Below are 16,608 nucleotides of genomic sequence, written 5' to 3'. Positions count from 1 at the left end.
TATCCTGTCTTGGCAAATTGAGCTTTTAAGACACTGATACCCTTTGCAACCACATACCTATGTGAGAGTGGATTCTCAGCCCTCACTAGCATGAAAACTAAATCCAGGCACAGACTGTGTGTGGAAAATGAAAAGACTGAGACTCTCCAATACAACCCAACTTTGCAGAGTTATGTGCATCCTTTCAAGCACACCCTTCTCATTAACCTGTGGTGAGGTTTTCACAATTTTCAATGAAGAAATAAAGTTTTATATGTAAGATGGCTAAATAAAAAGCAAAATGATTGATTATTATTATATTATTATTTGTGCCCGGGTTGTGGGATCCAGGAGGGCATTGAATGTCTCTGCTGTAACCAAGAAGTTTAATCCTGACATCTAGCCACTTAGCTAGCAAGTTAGCAAATCAAATGCATAGCAGGGGCCCAGATATGGAGTACATTTATTTGACACATCATAGATTTCTTATAGTTAGTTATAAGCAGTGGCGTTGCACGTGCCCCCATGGAAAATCATACCGTTGGTATTTTGAAATACCCTGGTATACAGTATAAACGGTATATCGCCCAAGCCTACTTAGGCAGGACAATAACCCTCCTGCTTATCTGTAGCTTACTTTTTAATAGACTTAACTTGGTTGCAATAGAAAATCTAGGTTCTAAAGGGCAGTTCTGTATTTTGTTTTGGGATGCTTCTGCTGCACACTGCCTAAGAAAAAGTTTTGGTTTATGACACAGAATGCTACAAAATAATTGTTGAGATTCATTGCTATTGAGATGCCATGGATGCCATTTGGTGACCAATTTTTGACAACCAATGAGGAAAGTTTATGCCTACAAATTATGTTTTTTTGAGTGTACCTATTAACCACACCAAAATCTAAGTTTAGACATTCCTAACATATTGGCCTAATATTAGGCTCCCGAGTGGCGCAGCATCTCAGTGCTCGAGGCATCACTGCAAACCCTGGTTCGATTAGAGGCTGTATCACAACCGGCCGTGATTGGGAGTCCCATAGGGCGGCGCACAATTGGCCCAGTGTCGTTAGGGTTTGGCCGGGGTAGGCCGTCATTGTAAATAAGAATTTGTTTTTAACTGACTTGCCTAGTTAAAAAAAAATCATTATAATCCTATAAGTGAAAAGTGAGTATAAATTAAAAGATAAATCTCTCGTGAAGTTTTAGGACTTTACTTACATTTTTTTTTTTTTTAATAAGACACAAATATTTGATGAGTCTGGACTGGGCTTAAAGGGTAACGAATGTACCCATTTTAAGCTCCTGGATGTTCCAAATAAGCCCACCTCTTAATTCATACATTTTAATACATTTCCAAATGTTAACTTACAAACTGACATTTCCTATATAAAATTGTATTATATTAATATCCGCTAAAATATAAACTGGTCATTACTATTCAGCATGAAAGTAGCACTCATAACAGAGGGGTGTCCAATCGTATCCACAGAGATCAATGCGGATTTAGGCTTTTGTTCTTGTCAACCTGATTCAACTAATCATAGACAATAACACACACAACTTCAAATTAATTATCTGAAAGCTGATTCACATTTGCTGTATTGCTATTCTTGTTAATTAGTTCAATTTGTCTTCCTAAAACCTATCTGAAGACAGTTTCAAATCTCCCCCTCTACTGTTGCATTACAACAATACAGGGGGTGGAGCAAAAAACAGAATCACCAGGATGAATGAAGGACAACAATATGACATTGCCCCCAGCCAAAAGTGCACGAGTAGTCATCTTCTTGTCCCTCATTTGTTTGCATCTTTGTCAAAAACTATCCCTCAACCCTGATCTTATTATTTTTTGTCCGCATCAACGACCAACTGTCCATTCCAAACATCTTGGAGAGAGTACAGAGGTTTTTATTGTTCCTAATCGTTTCTAATCTTGGTAAAGGCACCATGGATAGATGCAACTTATGCGTAACTATTTTGTTTGTGTTTTAATCAACTTAAATCTGAACAAAAAACATTTATGCTCACGTTCACTGAATATTAGGAATATCAACACTATGCATATGTTTCAATGCAAATTGGCTTAATAGGAACATACTGGGCTTAGTTGGAACAGTGATTTAAGATGAAAAAGACAGAATAGCAAGGTCTGTTTAGAAAATATTTGGAAACCAATGGTTTGTGGTATAAATAGACACATTAGACTACAATATAATGCAACGTTAGTATTGAACATATTGAAAAATATATATTTATTACCATTTACATTCTGTGCTTTTGTGCTACTATTACTTTAAGCCCACCTGAGATAAATGTCAAATTGACAAAAATGGTGTCTGTGTATAACAATGCAAGGTTCATTTAACAGTTAAATAAGAAAAAATGCATTTAAAAATGTAAGCTGTAAATGCCTGAAATGTATTATCTTGTTGTATATTTCACCAAGGTATGTTGTTACTGTGTGACTGACATGCAGGCACAACTGCTAGCATGAAGAGAAAAAAACCATATTTTCAATTGGCAAGAATTAGTAATAATATATCAGAACATTCATCTCTTAATGTTACATAAAGTATGGTCACTTATCAAATATCTGAATAATGAGTTTATCTGAGGGTCGCCTCACACAAGTTTTATTGCAGCTTTCAAATTAGCCATTACTGGGAGGTTACACAACTGTCAATAACTACAATAATCGGATTGGTTTAGAATAAAAACCGTTAACGAACAACCAGATTAATTGGTTGAATCGTTACTCAGCAGGAAATGCTTATTTGAGCTTAATATGTACGCTTACTCTAGGCCCTTTTACACTATTTTAAGTATCTGTATAGATACTATTTTTCAACTGCTATTTGTTTATTCATTAACGTGTCTGAATATTATCTGCAGACAGGCGTTTTTTATTTGACAACCCCCCCCCCCCCCCTTTTTTTTATACCATGGTTGATACTGTGTCGAAGTTTTGTCTATTGTGTTGTATTGAAATGCTCACTCTTCCTATGCGGTTTTGCGTTTCTGGCAGGCTATACGCACTGTCAAAAGATTGGAAAACTAAAACAGTGGTGATAGTTTGAAGAATGTTACGTTAAACTCGTTTGTGTAGATTCTCGGAGCTGCATCTACTCGTTCCTTTTCCTAGATTCGTCGCGTCATCAAAGCATCCTTCAGGCGGAAGTCGATGTAGAGATTTTTTTTCAAGTTTTGACTTGCGCAGTAGATCCTAGGGTGTAGTCGGATATAGTTATTTTCCTTCTGAAGTTTCTCCATGGCGGTGGACACAAAGCACTGAGATCGTGGAAGTCTGCGTTAGAGCAAGGACAATAATTCTGGAAGGAACAAACGCATTTTTAAGGAGAAGCGATTGAAAGTTTTCCGCATGGTTTTACTTGTTTTATCAAGATTGCGGTAACTGGGTAGTTACCAATAAGTTGAAAGTTCAAAGGTGTAATAGAGGGATTCGTGTAGTTGTAGCTTAAGTTTGAAACGGCTTTTAGAATAGCTGAGAATGCGTTGGTTTATTCAAGTTTTGTTTTCATTTACTTGTTTGGCTGTCTTCAGCCACAGTGCTATGGATGAATGCACTGACGATTCGAGTCGTCCTCAGCGATGCATGCCAGAGTTTGTCAACGCTGCTTTCAATGTCACTGTGGTAGCTACCAATACTTGTGGCTCTCCACCAGAAGAATACTGCGTACAAACCGGGGTTACGGGGGTCACCAAGTCGTGCCACATCTGCGATGCCAGGGATCGCAGACAACACCACAGTGCTGTGTACCTCACCGATTACAACAATCAACAGGACACCACCTGGTGGCAAAGTCAAACTATGTTAGCGGGCATCCAGTATCCACACTCGATCAATGTAACTCTTCATCTTGGTAAGTGTTGTTTTTATTATGTTTCAAGTGCATAAAACAGGCCAGTATGTTTAGCTACCGTTACCATAAGAGCACTATTCATCTCATCTGCAGACGGATTAGGGGGTGGCTTTTTAACTCGGAGCTAACATTGACCTCGAAACAACTGTTCATATAAACCACGAATAGAATAGGTTTGATTACAAAGTTTCAATTTGAAAACAAATCATAGTTGACAAGCCGAGATGTGCAACAATGTTTGTCTGGCAATCACACACTGACTGCTTAATTCTTTGCGGCAGTCAAGACAACTCCTGACGCCATCAGTAGATAAACATATTTTTTATTATTATTTTTATTTTACCTTTATTTAACTAGGCAAGTCAGTTAAGAACAAATTATTATTTTCAATGACGGCCTAGGAACAGTGGGCTAACTGCCTTAAGGGGCAGAGCGACTTTTTTTTTTTTTTACCTTGTCAGCTCATTGAATTCTATCTGTGTGTAAAATATGCCTAAAATATATATTTGCGTTTTCTTTGTGTATTCAGAGTCAGGAAAACGGTTATCTTGCTCTATATGTTTTACGTTTAACCAGAGGAATGGATTTCTCAGAGTTAGTTATACTTTTACATACTGGAATTTGCGCAAACTGCCGCACAGCTGAAAGTTCTAGACTCGAGCTATGAATATCGAATGCCTCATCTGGGTCTTGTTAGCTTTGACTAACGAGTATTTTATAGAGTAGGCCAGATGAAATGGACGATGATGCGAGACATTTTAAGTTCAACTATGGGGGGTCACATGTTGTGGAGACCCATCTACAGGCCTATGTACTGTAATATAACTGTCCTTCCAATAATGATGGGAAGAGTGCTTTTTCTAGAGTTAATTTCAAATGATAAACTTTCCATTAAGTATTTGATACGAGTTTCAGTATTCACCCAGCACTACTGTTTTAGTGCTTGACATTCCTGAGTGGTTTAGTCAGGTCTCCTTGTAGCTTCTTTGTATCCTAAGGTAACAAACTTTGATAAGCTGGTGGAGGACTGTAGTCACCTATTCTATACTGAAAAATTATATAAACCCAACAATTTCAAAGATTTTACTGAGTTCATATATGAACTATCAGTCAATTGAAATAAATACATTGGGCCCTAATCTGCAGATTTCACATGACTGGGAATACAGATGCACATCTGGTCACAGATACCGTAAAAAAAAAAAAAAAAGGTAGGGGTTTGGATCAGAAAGCCAGTCGGTATCTGGTGTGTCCACCTTTTGCCTCATGCAGTATGACATATCCTTCACATAGAGTTGATCAGGCTGTTGATTGTGGCCTGTGGAATGTTGTCCCTCTTCTCTTCAATGGCTCTGCGAAGTTGCTGGATATTTGCAGGAACTGGAACACTCTGTCGTACACGTTGATCCCTAACATGCTCAATGGGTGACATGTCGGGTGAGTATGCAGGCCATGGAAGAAATGGGACATTTTCAGCTTCCAGGAATTGTGTACAGATCTTTGCGACATGGGGCCGTGTATTATCACGCTGAAACATGAGGAGATGGCGGAGGATGAATGGCACGACAATGGGCCTCATGATCTCATCAAGGTGTCTCTTTGCATTCAAATTGCCATCGATAAAATGCAATTGTGTTTTTTGTCTGTAGCTTATACCTGCCTATACCATAACCCCCAAAATCTGTTCACAACGTTGACATTAGCAAACCGCTCGTCCACACAACCCCATACACGTGGTCTGCGGTTGTGAGGCCGGTTAGACGTACTGCCAAATTCTCTAAAATGATGTTGGAGGCAGCTTATAGTAGAGAAATTAACGTCCAATTCTCTGGCAACATCTCTGGTAGACATTCCTGCAGTCAGCATGCCAATTGCTCGCTCCCTCATAACTTGAGACATTTAGTGGCCTTTTATTGCACCTAGGGCTGTGGCGGTCACGAAAATTCGTCAGCGGTGATTGTCAAGCAAATAACTGTCAGTCTCACGGTAATTGACTGTTAATTAACATAAACATATTTAGCATCTCCTGGCTTCCACACACGCCTACAATACCGAATGGAGGACGCTTTTCCCCCGTGGCTTATTTTCATGCCTCCCAGGTAGCCTATATTCCTGTTGTAAATGTAACCAATGTGCTTACTATAATAAATATAGTAGGCCTAGCCTATAGAAAGCTCATGGGATCCTCCTCTTTTTATTATTGGCCATCACCCAGTTTTTTTCCCGCAATTGCATAGCGGATAGAAATGTTGTGCAACATGGGCTCTCATGAAGTGTTTGATTAGATTTTTGATTACATTTGCCTTGATGTCAGAGTGATTAGTGGGACAATAGAGTGCTTAGTACCAGGCAGTTAGAAAGTTTGGTAGGCTACAAATGACCAGCAGCAGCATCAGAGCTTGGAGAAGCCTAATTACCGTGACTAAACGGTCATGAGGAATTTGACTGCCTTCATGACTCGTGACCGACAGTGTGCCGGTAATACGGTCACCGCACCAGTGTAATGATCATGGTATTTAATCAGCTTCTTGATATGCCACACCTGTGAAGTGGATTGATTGTCTCTTGGCAAAGGAGAAATGCTCACTAACAGGGATGTAATCAAATTTGTGCACAACATTTGAGAGAAATAAGCATTTTTTTGTGTGTGTAAGGAACATTTCTGGGTTCTTTTATTTCCTTTCATGAAACATGGGACCAACACTACATGTTCGGTCTACACATTCCGCCATAACAAGCTCAAAGCACAATACACTTCAGGATAAGCACACCATAGCCAGGGGTAGGAAACTAGATTCAGCTGCGGGAACATATCATTAGGTAAATTCCTGGTGTGTTTTTTTTTTTTTTTTTGGGTGGCCCCAAAAAAGTCACTCAGACCGGTTTTAGCCTTCTGGCTGCCTGTTGCCGACCCCTGCCATATGCCATTGTTACTCAACTGTAATGTATAGTTTGGAGGACATATTCTGGTTTGGCGGTAACCCACTTGATATTACAGTGTGGTTTCTGTCAGTTTCAAAGTTACCGGTAGCCACATTGACTGGCCTGTGTGATTACAGTATCTAGGCTATTTGATGCATAAAGAGGGAGATTAGATTGAGCTCTGTAAAATATAATTTCCTTTTGTGAAGTAGCACTCAAGTTTGCAATTCCAATTGACTCTTGGCATTACCTAAGCTCCTGGTGCAATGAGCCCTAACATTCAGGATTGCTGATGCTGTCTTAGTGATATTAGTGTGATTACTATAAATGGCATGAACACTACTGTGTTATCTGACATACAGGTAACTGCCAAAATAATGGAAACACTTGAGTAAATGAGGGATACAAAGTTGTTTAAAAGCAGGTGCTTCCACACAGGTGTGGTTCCTGAGTCAATTAAGTTATTAACATCCCATCATGCTTAGGGTCATGTATAAAAATGCTGGGTGGGGCTAATTATTTTGGCTACCATGGCTATGCCCCCATAGGATGACAATTCCCCCCCATCCACAGGGCACGAGTGGTCACTGAATGGTTTGATGAGCATGAAAATGACAAACCATATGCCATGCCCCCCTCAGTCACCAGATCTCAACCCAATTGAACACTTATGGGAGATTCTGCAGCTGTGCCTGAGACAGTGTTTTCCACCACCATGAACAAAACACCAAATGATGGAAGAGTTCCAGACTAGGCTTGGGCGAAATACCGATGGTATTATTTTGAATACCGTTTTTTTTTTTTAAATGTGTGTGTGCTACGCCACTGCTTTTAAAGTTAAGTTTAACTATAAGAAAATTATATCAAACTCAGGGCTCCAGCTAACTTGCTAGCTAAGTGGCTTGATTTCAAGATCACGCTTCTTGGTTACAGAGAGATATTCAATCCAATTTTCTGGTTGCATAAATTTTGTGCGTTTTTATTTTTAAGTAGAGTCACTTTGTGTGCACTTCCGGTAATACCGTATACCCTGGTATGGTACATAAACGGTATGACAGTATGAAAATCTGCATGCATACAGCCCAACCCTATATATCCAGACAGTTGTAGAATCTATGCCATGGTGCATTAAAGCTGTTCTGGCTCGGGGTGGCCCAACGCCCAATTTAAGATACTATGTTGTTGTTTCTTTTATTTTGTCAGTCACCGGTACTTTTCAAGCTTATTGACTTGTTAATATTATTAAATGTTAACAGTATGTTCAAGGGGGAAAAGTGAACAATTTCTGTACAGTCATATTCCCAACTTATTTCCTGTCATTCGCAACATTAAACTGTTAATATCATTTTATTATTGACTTAGGCCTACTAATGGATTACAAAGTCTCACAACAAGAGCACACAAGGCTGGCACCCTTGGCATGAATTGGCCACTGTTAGTTTCCCATTATCACTAAATGCATAAGTTCACTGATTGATCACATTATGTGATTCACTGTGGGGATGTGAATCACTGTGGGGAGGTGACTAAGGGAGTGGGAAAGGATGTGCTTGAGCACCTATTCTGCTTCTCAGAAACTAAAAGCCACAATGGTGGAGGTGGTTGAGGCAGGCAGCCCTCTTTACATTCTGTTTGCCAACCTTTGTTTGAAGGAAACATCGACCTCACTCGAATTATGTTTGTTCCTAGTTGGCTTGTTGAGGACAAATAAAATATTTAAATTCGAAATCTTGCTGTTTGTGCGGCTATGCATTTGATCTTATTCTTTAGAGAATGATTGGCATAGATGCCGGGCTCGACATTAACTCTTGTCTGTGACAATAATTTTTTTTTTTTTTAAAGTCAGACAAGAAGAATATAGATTTTAAGTTGTCACAATGGACAAGTAAAAAAAAAAAATCTCACATAACAATATCAAACAATTACTCCAATCAGAATTGGATAAGAGAGGCCAACATTGGAATAATATTAAAATCTATTTTTACTTAAATATAAAAGCCTACATGTCAAAGTGTAGGCGATATGCAGATTGGCTACAGCCTCGTGTCCAAACCGATGGTGACATGAGGGAGGCGCCAGAAAATGTAGCCAAACTGTTAATTACGTAAATACATGCTAAACGCCAGTCATGTTTGACAGCTATAATAAAGGATAATTAACGTCTATAGGCTTGATTCTGTCAACATACTCGAGGCATGGTTTGTTCAGATCAAATGGTCAAAAGACCGGAGAGTGAAGGACAGTGCCTGTTGCGCACCGCACATCACCCACCTTGAATCTGAGTGGAGGTGGTCAGCATTTTGAAACTGTTTAACAATTAACTTAGCTTTAGCTTTCTTCTGGAAAATGTGAAGTCCAAGATGGACAAAGGGGGTGTTGTTGGGGCTGTGTTTCTGGACCTAAGGAAGGCTTTTGATACTGTTAACCATAAGATTCTCATCACAAAATTGTCCAAGTTCAACTTTTCCCCCGATGCCTTGAGATGGAGGAAATCATACCTTGAAGGCAGAACTGTGTGTCAGAGTGAGCAATGAGCTGTCGCCCACTCTTAGCTATGATGTGGGCGTGCCCCAAGGGTCAATACTGGGGCCCCTCTTGTTCAGCCTGTACATTAATGATCTGCCTTCTGTCTGTACTGGGTCTGAAGTTCAAATGTATGCAGATGATACAGTGATATGTGCATGCAAAGAGCAAACAACAAGCTGCACAAGAACTTACTACTGTAATGGTCCAGGTTACAAAGTGGCTCAGTGACTCGTGTTTGCATCTCAATGTGAAAAAAATGGTCTGCATGTTTTTCACAAAGAAGGCAACGGATACTACTGTGCCAGATGTCTATGTGTCAGGGGAGAAGCTCCAGGTGGTATTTGATTTTAAGTACCTTGGCTTTATACTTGATTCCAACCTCTCGTTTAAAAAGTATGTGAAAAAGGTAATTCAAATAACCAAATTCAACCTTGCAAATTTCCGATTTATACGAAATTGTTTGATTACAGAGGTAGCAAAACTGTACTTCAAATCTATGACACTCCCCCACTTAACATACTGCTTTACTAGTTGGGCCCAAGCTTGCTGTACAACATTAAAACCTATTCAAAGGCTACAAACAGGCTCTCAAAGTGCTTGATAGGAAGCCCAATAGCCATCATCACTGTTACATCCTCAGAAAGCATGAGCTCCTGAGTTGGGAAAATCTTGTGCAATACACTGACGCATGTCTTGTTTTCAAGATCTTAAATGGCCTGGCTCTCCCTCCACTCAGTATTTTTGTTAAACAGAAAACCCAAACATATGGCAGCAGATCCACAAGGTCTGCCATGAGAGGTGACTGTATAGTTCCCTTAACCTCTCTGGGATCATTCGGGACTCTAGCGTACCACCTCGCCAACAGCCAGCGAAATTGCAGGGCGCCAAATTCAAACAACAGAAATCTCATAATTAAAATTCCTCAAACATACAAGTATTATACACCATTTTAAAGATAAACTTCTTGTTAATCCAGCCACGGTGTCCGATTTCAAAAAGGCTTTACGGCGAAAGCACACCATGCGATTATGTTAGGTCAGCACCTAGCCACAGAGAACCATACAGCCATTTTCCAAAGAAGGAGAGGTGTCACAAAAGTAAAAAAAAGCGTTAAAAGTAATCACTAACCTTTGATCTTCACTGGATGGCACTCCCAAGACTCCATGTTAGACAATAAATGTGTGTTTTGTTCGATAAAGTTCAAACTTATGTCCAAAAACCTAATTTGAAATTGCCGCATTATGTTCAGAAATGGATTGTCTCAAACATCCCGTGAAATTGCAGAGAGCCACATCAAATTACAGAAATACTCATCATAAACATTGATGAAAGATACACGTGTTATACATAGGATTAAAGATAAACTTCTTGTTAATCCAGCCGCTGTGTCCGATTTCAAAAAGGCTTTAAGGCGAAAGCACACCATGCGATTATGTGAGGTCTGCGCCTAGTCACAAAAACCATACAGCCATTTTCCAACCAAGGAGAGGTGTCACAAAAGTCAGAAATGGCATTAAAATGAATCACTTACCTTTGATCTTCATCTGATGGCACTAGCAGGTCTCCATGTTAGACAGATGTTCGTTTTGTTCGATAAAGCTCATCTTTATGTCCAAATACCTCCTTTTTGTTCATGCGTTTAGTCTAGTAATCCAAATGTACAAAGCACGGGCACAAATTCCAGACGAAAAGTCCCATTAAAGTTAGTAGAAACATGTCAAACGATGTGTATATAATCATTTAGGATGTTTTTATCATAAATCTTCATTAATATTCCAACCGGACAATTCCATTGTCATTAGAAAGGAAAGAAAACGAGCGTCGCGCTCGAGACTAAACTAATGTCTTTCAGCTTGACCACTTGTTGAAACAGCTCTTATTCGATCCCCTTTCACAATACAAGCCTGAAACAACTTCTAAAGACTGTTGACATCTACTGGAAGCCTTAGGAAGTGCAATCTGACCCCACAGACACAGGTTATTGGATAGGCAATCACTTTAAAAAAAAACTACAAACCTCAGATTTCCCACTTCGTGGTTGGATTTGTCTCAGGTTTTTGCCTGCCATATGAGTTCTGTTATACTCACAGACATTATTTTAACAGTTTGAAACTTTAGAGTGTTTTCTATCCAAATCTACTAATTATATGCATATCCTAGCTTCTGGGCCTGAGTAACAGGCAATTTACTCTGGTTACGCTTTTCATCCAAACTTCCCAATGCTGCCCCCTATCCCAATGAAGTTAAGGAAAAGCACCTTTAGTAAATCCGCTTTCTCTGTGAGAGCTTCCCATGTCTGGAATACACTGCCATCAGACACGCATAACTGCACCACATATCACACTTTCACAAAATGCATGAAGACATGGCTAAAGGTCAATCAGATTTGTGAACATAATCCCTAGCTGTGTATTGCCGCTTTCCATGTTGTCTGTAGCTTGTGAGGTGTGGAAACACTTTGTTGCTTTTATGGATTTTGTCTGGTTGCTTTTTGTTCTATGTTGCTCTGTCTGTATGCTACGTCTTGCTTGTCCTATGTTGCTCTGCGGGTACTCACTGCTCAATGATTGTCTATATTGTAATTGTTTTTAATAACCTGCCCAGGGACTGCGGTTGAAAATTAGCCGGCTGGCTAAAACCGGCACTTTTACTGAAACGTTGATTTAATGTGCACTATCCCTGTAAAAATAAACTCAAACTCAATTGTTAACCTGGCTGTTTTATGTAATCTTATTAAGCATCTCTTACCTTGTTTCAAAGTAGTCTTGCCGAAATACAAATGACCATAGAAATGATGAGAGAATTATTTAAACGCTTAATATGCCATTGAAACCAGCATATTTCTCATGTTCTATTGGTTTTCAAATCAACTTTATTTTATTGTCCAGCAGCAAAATGTATAGTCCTATTTGTATTAGTAACCCATGCTAGTTGATACATCTTTAGATCTTGATCCCTCTTGATTTCTAACAGATATTTTCATATCATCACATGAAACCGCTCGCGCTTTTGAGAACGGTGTTTCCTGCTAATTGCATTTTGGAACATTGGTGCCTACAGCCGTGTGCGCATTGTTGAGATTATAATATGAAGAAATAAAACGTCAAGATTTTAAACTAAACAGTCTGATCTGTTGCATCAGCCTCATTGCTTTTTACATTTTCTAATGTGCAGTGGTTGTATGAATTTTGGATCTGTCGTCCCAGAATTGTCCGAGTCTGTTTTGAACCATAGACATTTTTAATCGGCCCAGGGATGACAGGACACCCTTCAGTTCGAGCCCTGGTTGTAATTGTAATGTTGCAATATTTTATAGGCTACCAAAGGTGGCCAATCATCCACCAGGAGAGCCTTAAATTGTATTTGTATTTTGAGGCAGGCTTGAATAGGCAAAGAAGCCAATAGGCAGAGTAGCCTCCATGTTTGTTTTGATTCTCTATGGGGGAAAAAAAGATAGTAATGCATTTCATTTTGAAAAGTGATTCCATGCATCGTACAATGATGTAAAAATAGTGTGATACCTTTTTTAGGGAGGGACAAGTGACTTGTGTGTTAATGGTAAGTCACTTAAAATAAAAGTACTGGTTAAATGACCATATTTATTTTGTTAAGATCTAAGCTTTTGTTTGTATATATTCAAGGCTTGGATGACTTTCATCTCAGTATGCCCTTGAAGGGCTGGTTTGGGCAGGAAGAAGGCATGTCCCGACTTGACAACACAGCAGACATTTAACTAGAGGTTGAAGATGTTTCCTGTCTTTCTAATACGGTATCCTCCACTCTTGAATCCCTAGGCCTCAAATACATGATGATGCCTTACAAATAAGGAGGTTGGTCCCACATTTTGACTACGTGTTTGAATTGTAAGTTCAGGAAAGTTCATCCCCAGGCAAATTCTGTTCCCCAGTTTAGCCCACACTCAGTGCTGAAGAGAAATGAACATTCATGGTGTGCCCATCTCTGAGGGGAATTCTCTTCACCTATGCCCTGAAATGTCAGTCTCTATGAAGAATGTGAACAATGAGGGAGACATCCCCTAGAGGTTTCTGTTTCAAATGTACTTTTAAAGGCATTTGTTGAGATCCTTAAAGGAGAAGGGAAGCTTTTTACTAAATGGCGTGGATTCTCCCTACTTAGGCTATTTAACAGTGCACAAATGGTTTCCAAGGTTGGTTACAATTTGTATTCCAAGAGGCAGCACCATGATTTAGTGAAGTAAAATTAACAAAGCAAACTGTTAAAACATTGTTCAATCTTTTACTCCTATGAACGTGCAGTGAACACCTGCAGGATATGAACAGTTCCGCCTATTATCCGGATAACAATCGTAAAATAGCTTGTTAACCCAAGTTAGTGACTTTGATATGACTGAGGCATGTCCACTCAAAAAAGCATTTAATTCCTATGTATACTTCAAAGAGTTGAATTAATGCTACACACTTATAATATTGCTTTCAATGTACCACTGGCCAAATCTTCTGCTACTGAAGTTGTGCTTGAACTCTTTTGTATGTTCTATCCTCTGTAGGCCTACATCGGAAACCATTCACTATCAGGATGTGGGAAAACTTCACCGTAACTTATCCCTTTGTGATCTGGGAGGTGGTTAACGGCCAGACTAGCTTTGGCCAGCACACAGAAGTGGTTTCTCTATCCCAGAGATGAGATGGTGCGCAGCAGTGTGGGAAAGCCTTTGGGGAAAGTCTTTCTCTGTCCCCTGAGGTTCCCAAGTCATAATTTTCCTTGTAGGCTTTCCCAAACACAATAAAAGACAGTCATTTTTTTTTTTTTAAGACTGGCCAGCTGTTGCAAATTATACCAATCTGAAAGTGGTGGGGGACGGGGCGATGAGCCGTCATCCTATTGTTTTGCTGGTGAATGAATTATCTCAGCGTGGGAACCTTGTATTTCTAACGCCCTAGGTTTTTCGGATGGTCACACATATTTACTTTACATTTACATTTAAGTCATTTAGCAGACGCTCTTATCCAGAGCGACTTACAAATTGGTGCATTCACCTTATGATATCCAGTGGAACAACCACTTTACAATAGTGCATCTAAATCTTTTAAGGGGGGGGGGGGGGTTAGAAGGATTACTTTATCCTATCCTAGGTATTCCTAAAAGAGGTGGGGTTTCAGGTGTCTCCGGAAGGTGGTGATTGACTCCGCTGTCCTGGCGTCGTGAGGGAGCTTGTTCCACCATTGGGGTGCCAGAGCAGCGAACAGTTTTGACTGGGCTGAGCGGGAACTGTGCTTCCTCAGAGGTAGGGGGGCCAGCAGGCCAGAGGTGGATGAACGCAGTGCCCTTGTTTGGGTGTAGGGCCTGATCAGAGCCTGAATACAATATATATATATATATATATATATATATATATATATATATATATATATATATATATATATATATATATATATATATCTCTGAATACAATTTTTAAGTTGGAAAAGCTAAGATACATTTAACAAAGGATGCAAATGATGAAATAACAAAGTGCACATAAGCTCCGAAACCAAATTATCTGAAGAGTCACAATGACAGTTCAAAGAGGCACTCGTTCGTTTATAAGCTATGCTGTAGTGGTTTCCTGTAGAGTTTATTAACTACATTCGGGTAGCATGTGTAGTCCGGCAGTGTCAATTATGCGTGTGCTTTGAATTTATGGCGACTTTGTGTGACGTAAATAAGCTAGGCTAAAGGCTTCCATACGACAACTTGTTTGGATAATGTGCTATATTTGTTTTGCTAATATGATGCTGCGCATGTGTATGTAGTGGAATTGCATTAGTGCCGACATTGGGAATTTGTTTTGTAATTTCCCGGGTCTTGTCATTGCTTTTTTGGGGGAAGTTTGAAGTGTTCCCAGATACCCATGTTAATCCCTACTGTTGTTAATTTCTCTTTATATATATCTTTTTAAGTAGAACAACAAATATAGCTTTTCTAGGGCCCTTTACGGATTTTTCGGGGTCAAGGAGGGCAATGGCGGATTTTTATTTTAGGCCGATATTCAATAGCCAGCAGCATACCACCCTGCCTCCCACTGCTGGCCTGCTTCTGAAGCTAAGCAGGGTTGGTCCTGGTTGGTCCCTAGATGGGAGACCAGATGCTGCTGGAAGTGGTGTTGGAGGGCCAGTAGGAGGCACTCTTTCCTCAGGTCGAAAAAAATATCCCAATGCCCCAGGGCAGTGATTAGGGACATTGCCCTGTGTAGGGTGCAGTCTTTCGGATGGGACGTTAAACGGGTGTCCTGACTCTCTGTGGTCACTAAAGATCCCATGGCACTTATCGTAAGAGTAGGGGTGTCAACCCAAATTCTCAAGCTGTCCCTCATACATCATGTTCACCTAATCATCCCCAGCTTATAATTGGCTCATTCATCCCCCTCCTCTCCCCTGTAACTATTCCCCAGGTCATTGCTGTAAATGAGAATGTGTTCTCTGGCAACTTTCCTGGTAAAAAAAAAATATATATATATATATGCTAACATTTTTGTGACATTTTCCAGAGACAGCCATGTATGCATTAATGGATCCATTTTAAAATCAAACAATACATTTTAATATTTACCAATCTAACTACATAACATTTTATTTGAATGGTAAATCTCTTGATTAACTGGGTAAATTAAGATTGCATAGGCCTACTCACAATACACGTGAATGCATATTCAATAGGAGTGTGCCTGCATTGAGTTATTGATCTTGTTTAGGCTGATCAGTGGAGTCTGTCTTCTGTAGCACCAGTCTGTTTGCCTTCCATTTGGGACCTACACTGAGTGTACAAAACATTAAAAACACTTTCCTCATATTGCTTTGCACTCCCCCTTTTGCCCTCTGAACGGCCTCAGTTCGTCGGGCATGGATTCTACAAGGTGTCGAAAGCGTTTCACAGGGATGCGAGCCCATGTTGACTCCAATGCTTCCCACAGTTGTGTCAAGTTGGCTGGATCTCCTTTGGGTGGTGAATCGTTCTTAATACACACGATGAACTGTTGAGCGTAAAAAACCCAGTAGCGTTGCCGTTCTTGAAACAAACTGGTGCCCTGGCACCTGCTACCATACCCCGTTCATCGGCACTTAAATCTTTTGTCTTGCCCATTCACCCTCTGAATGGCATACATTCACAATCCATGTCTCAAGGCTTAAAAACCATTCTTTAACCTGTCCCCTTCCCTTCATCTACACTGATTTGAAGTGGATTTTACAAGTGACATCAATAAGGGATCATAGCTTTCACCTGGTCAGTCTGTCATGGAAAGAGCAGGTTTTCCTAATGTTTTGTACACTCAGTGTACATAA

The 16,608-nt window shown here is 39.8% G+C and overlaps 1 protein-coding gene across 1 annotated transcript in view; it reads left to right on the top strand.

Moving 5' to 3' along the window:
- Positions 1 to 3,210: 3,210 nt before the first annotated feature.
- LOC106599430 (laminin subunit gamma-1) overlaps positions 3,211 to 16,608 on the top strand; it is a 75,120-nt gene continuing 61,722 nt past the window's right edge. Inside the window, exon 1 of the mRNA XM_014190665.3 lies at positions 3,211 to 3,859. Within this exon, the coding sequence (XP_014046140.3) occupies positions 3,487 to 3,859 (373 nt within the window). The 5' untranslated portion in view covers positions 3,211 to 3,486. The remainder of the gene's footprint in view (positions 3,860 to 16,608) is intronic.

The sequence above is a fragment of the Salmo salar genome, chromosome 03 (assembly GCF_965601325.2).
Source record: "Salmo salar chromosome 03, fSalSal1, whole genome shotgun sequence".
Taxonomy (NCBI): Eukaryota; Metazoa; Chordata; class Actinopteri; order Salmoniformes; family Salmonidae; genus Salmo; species Salmo salar.
This window is presented reverse-complemented; position numbering and strand designations above follow the sequence as displayed.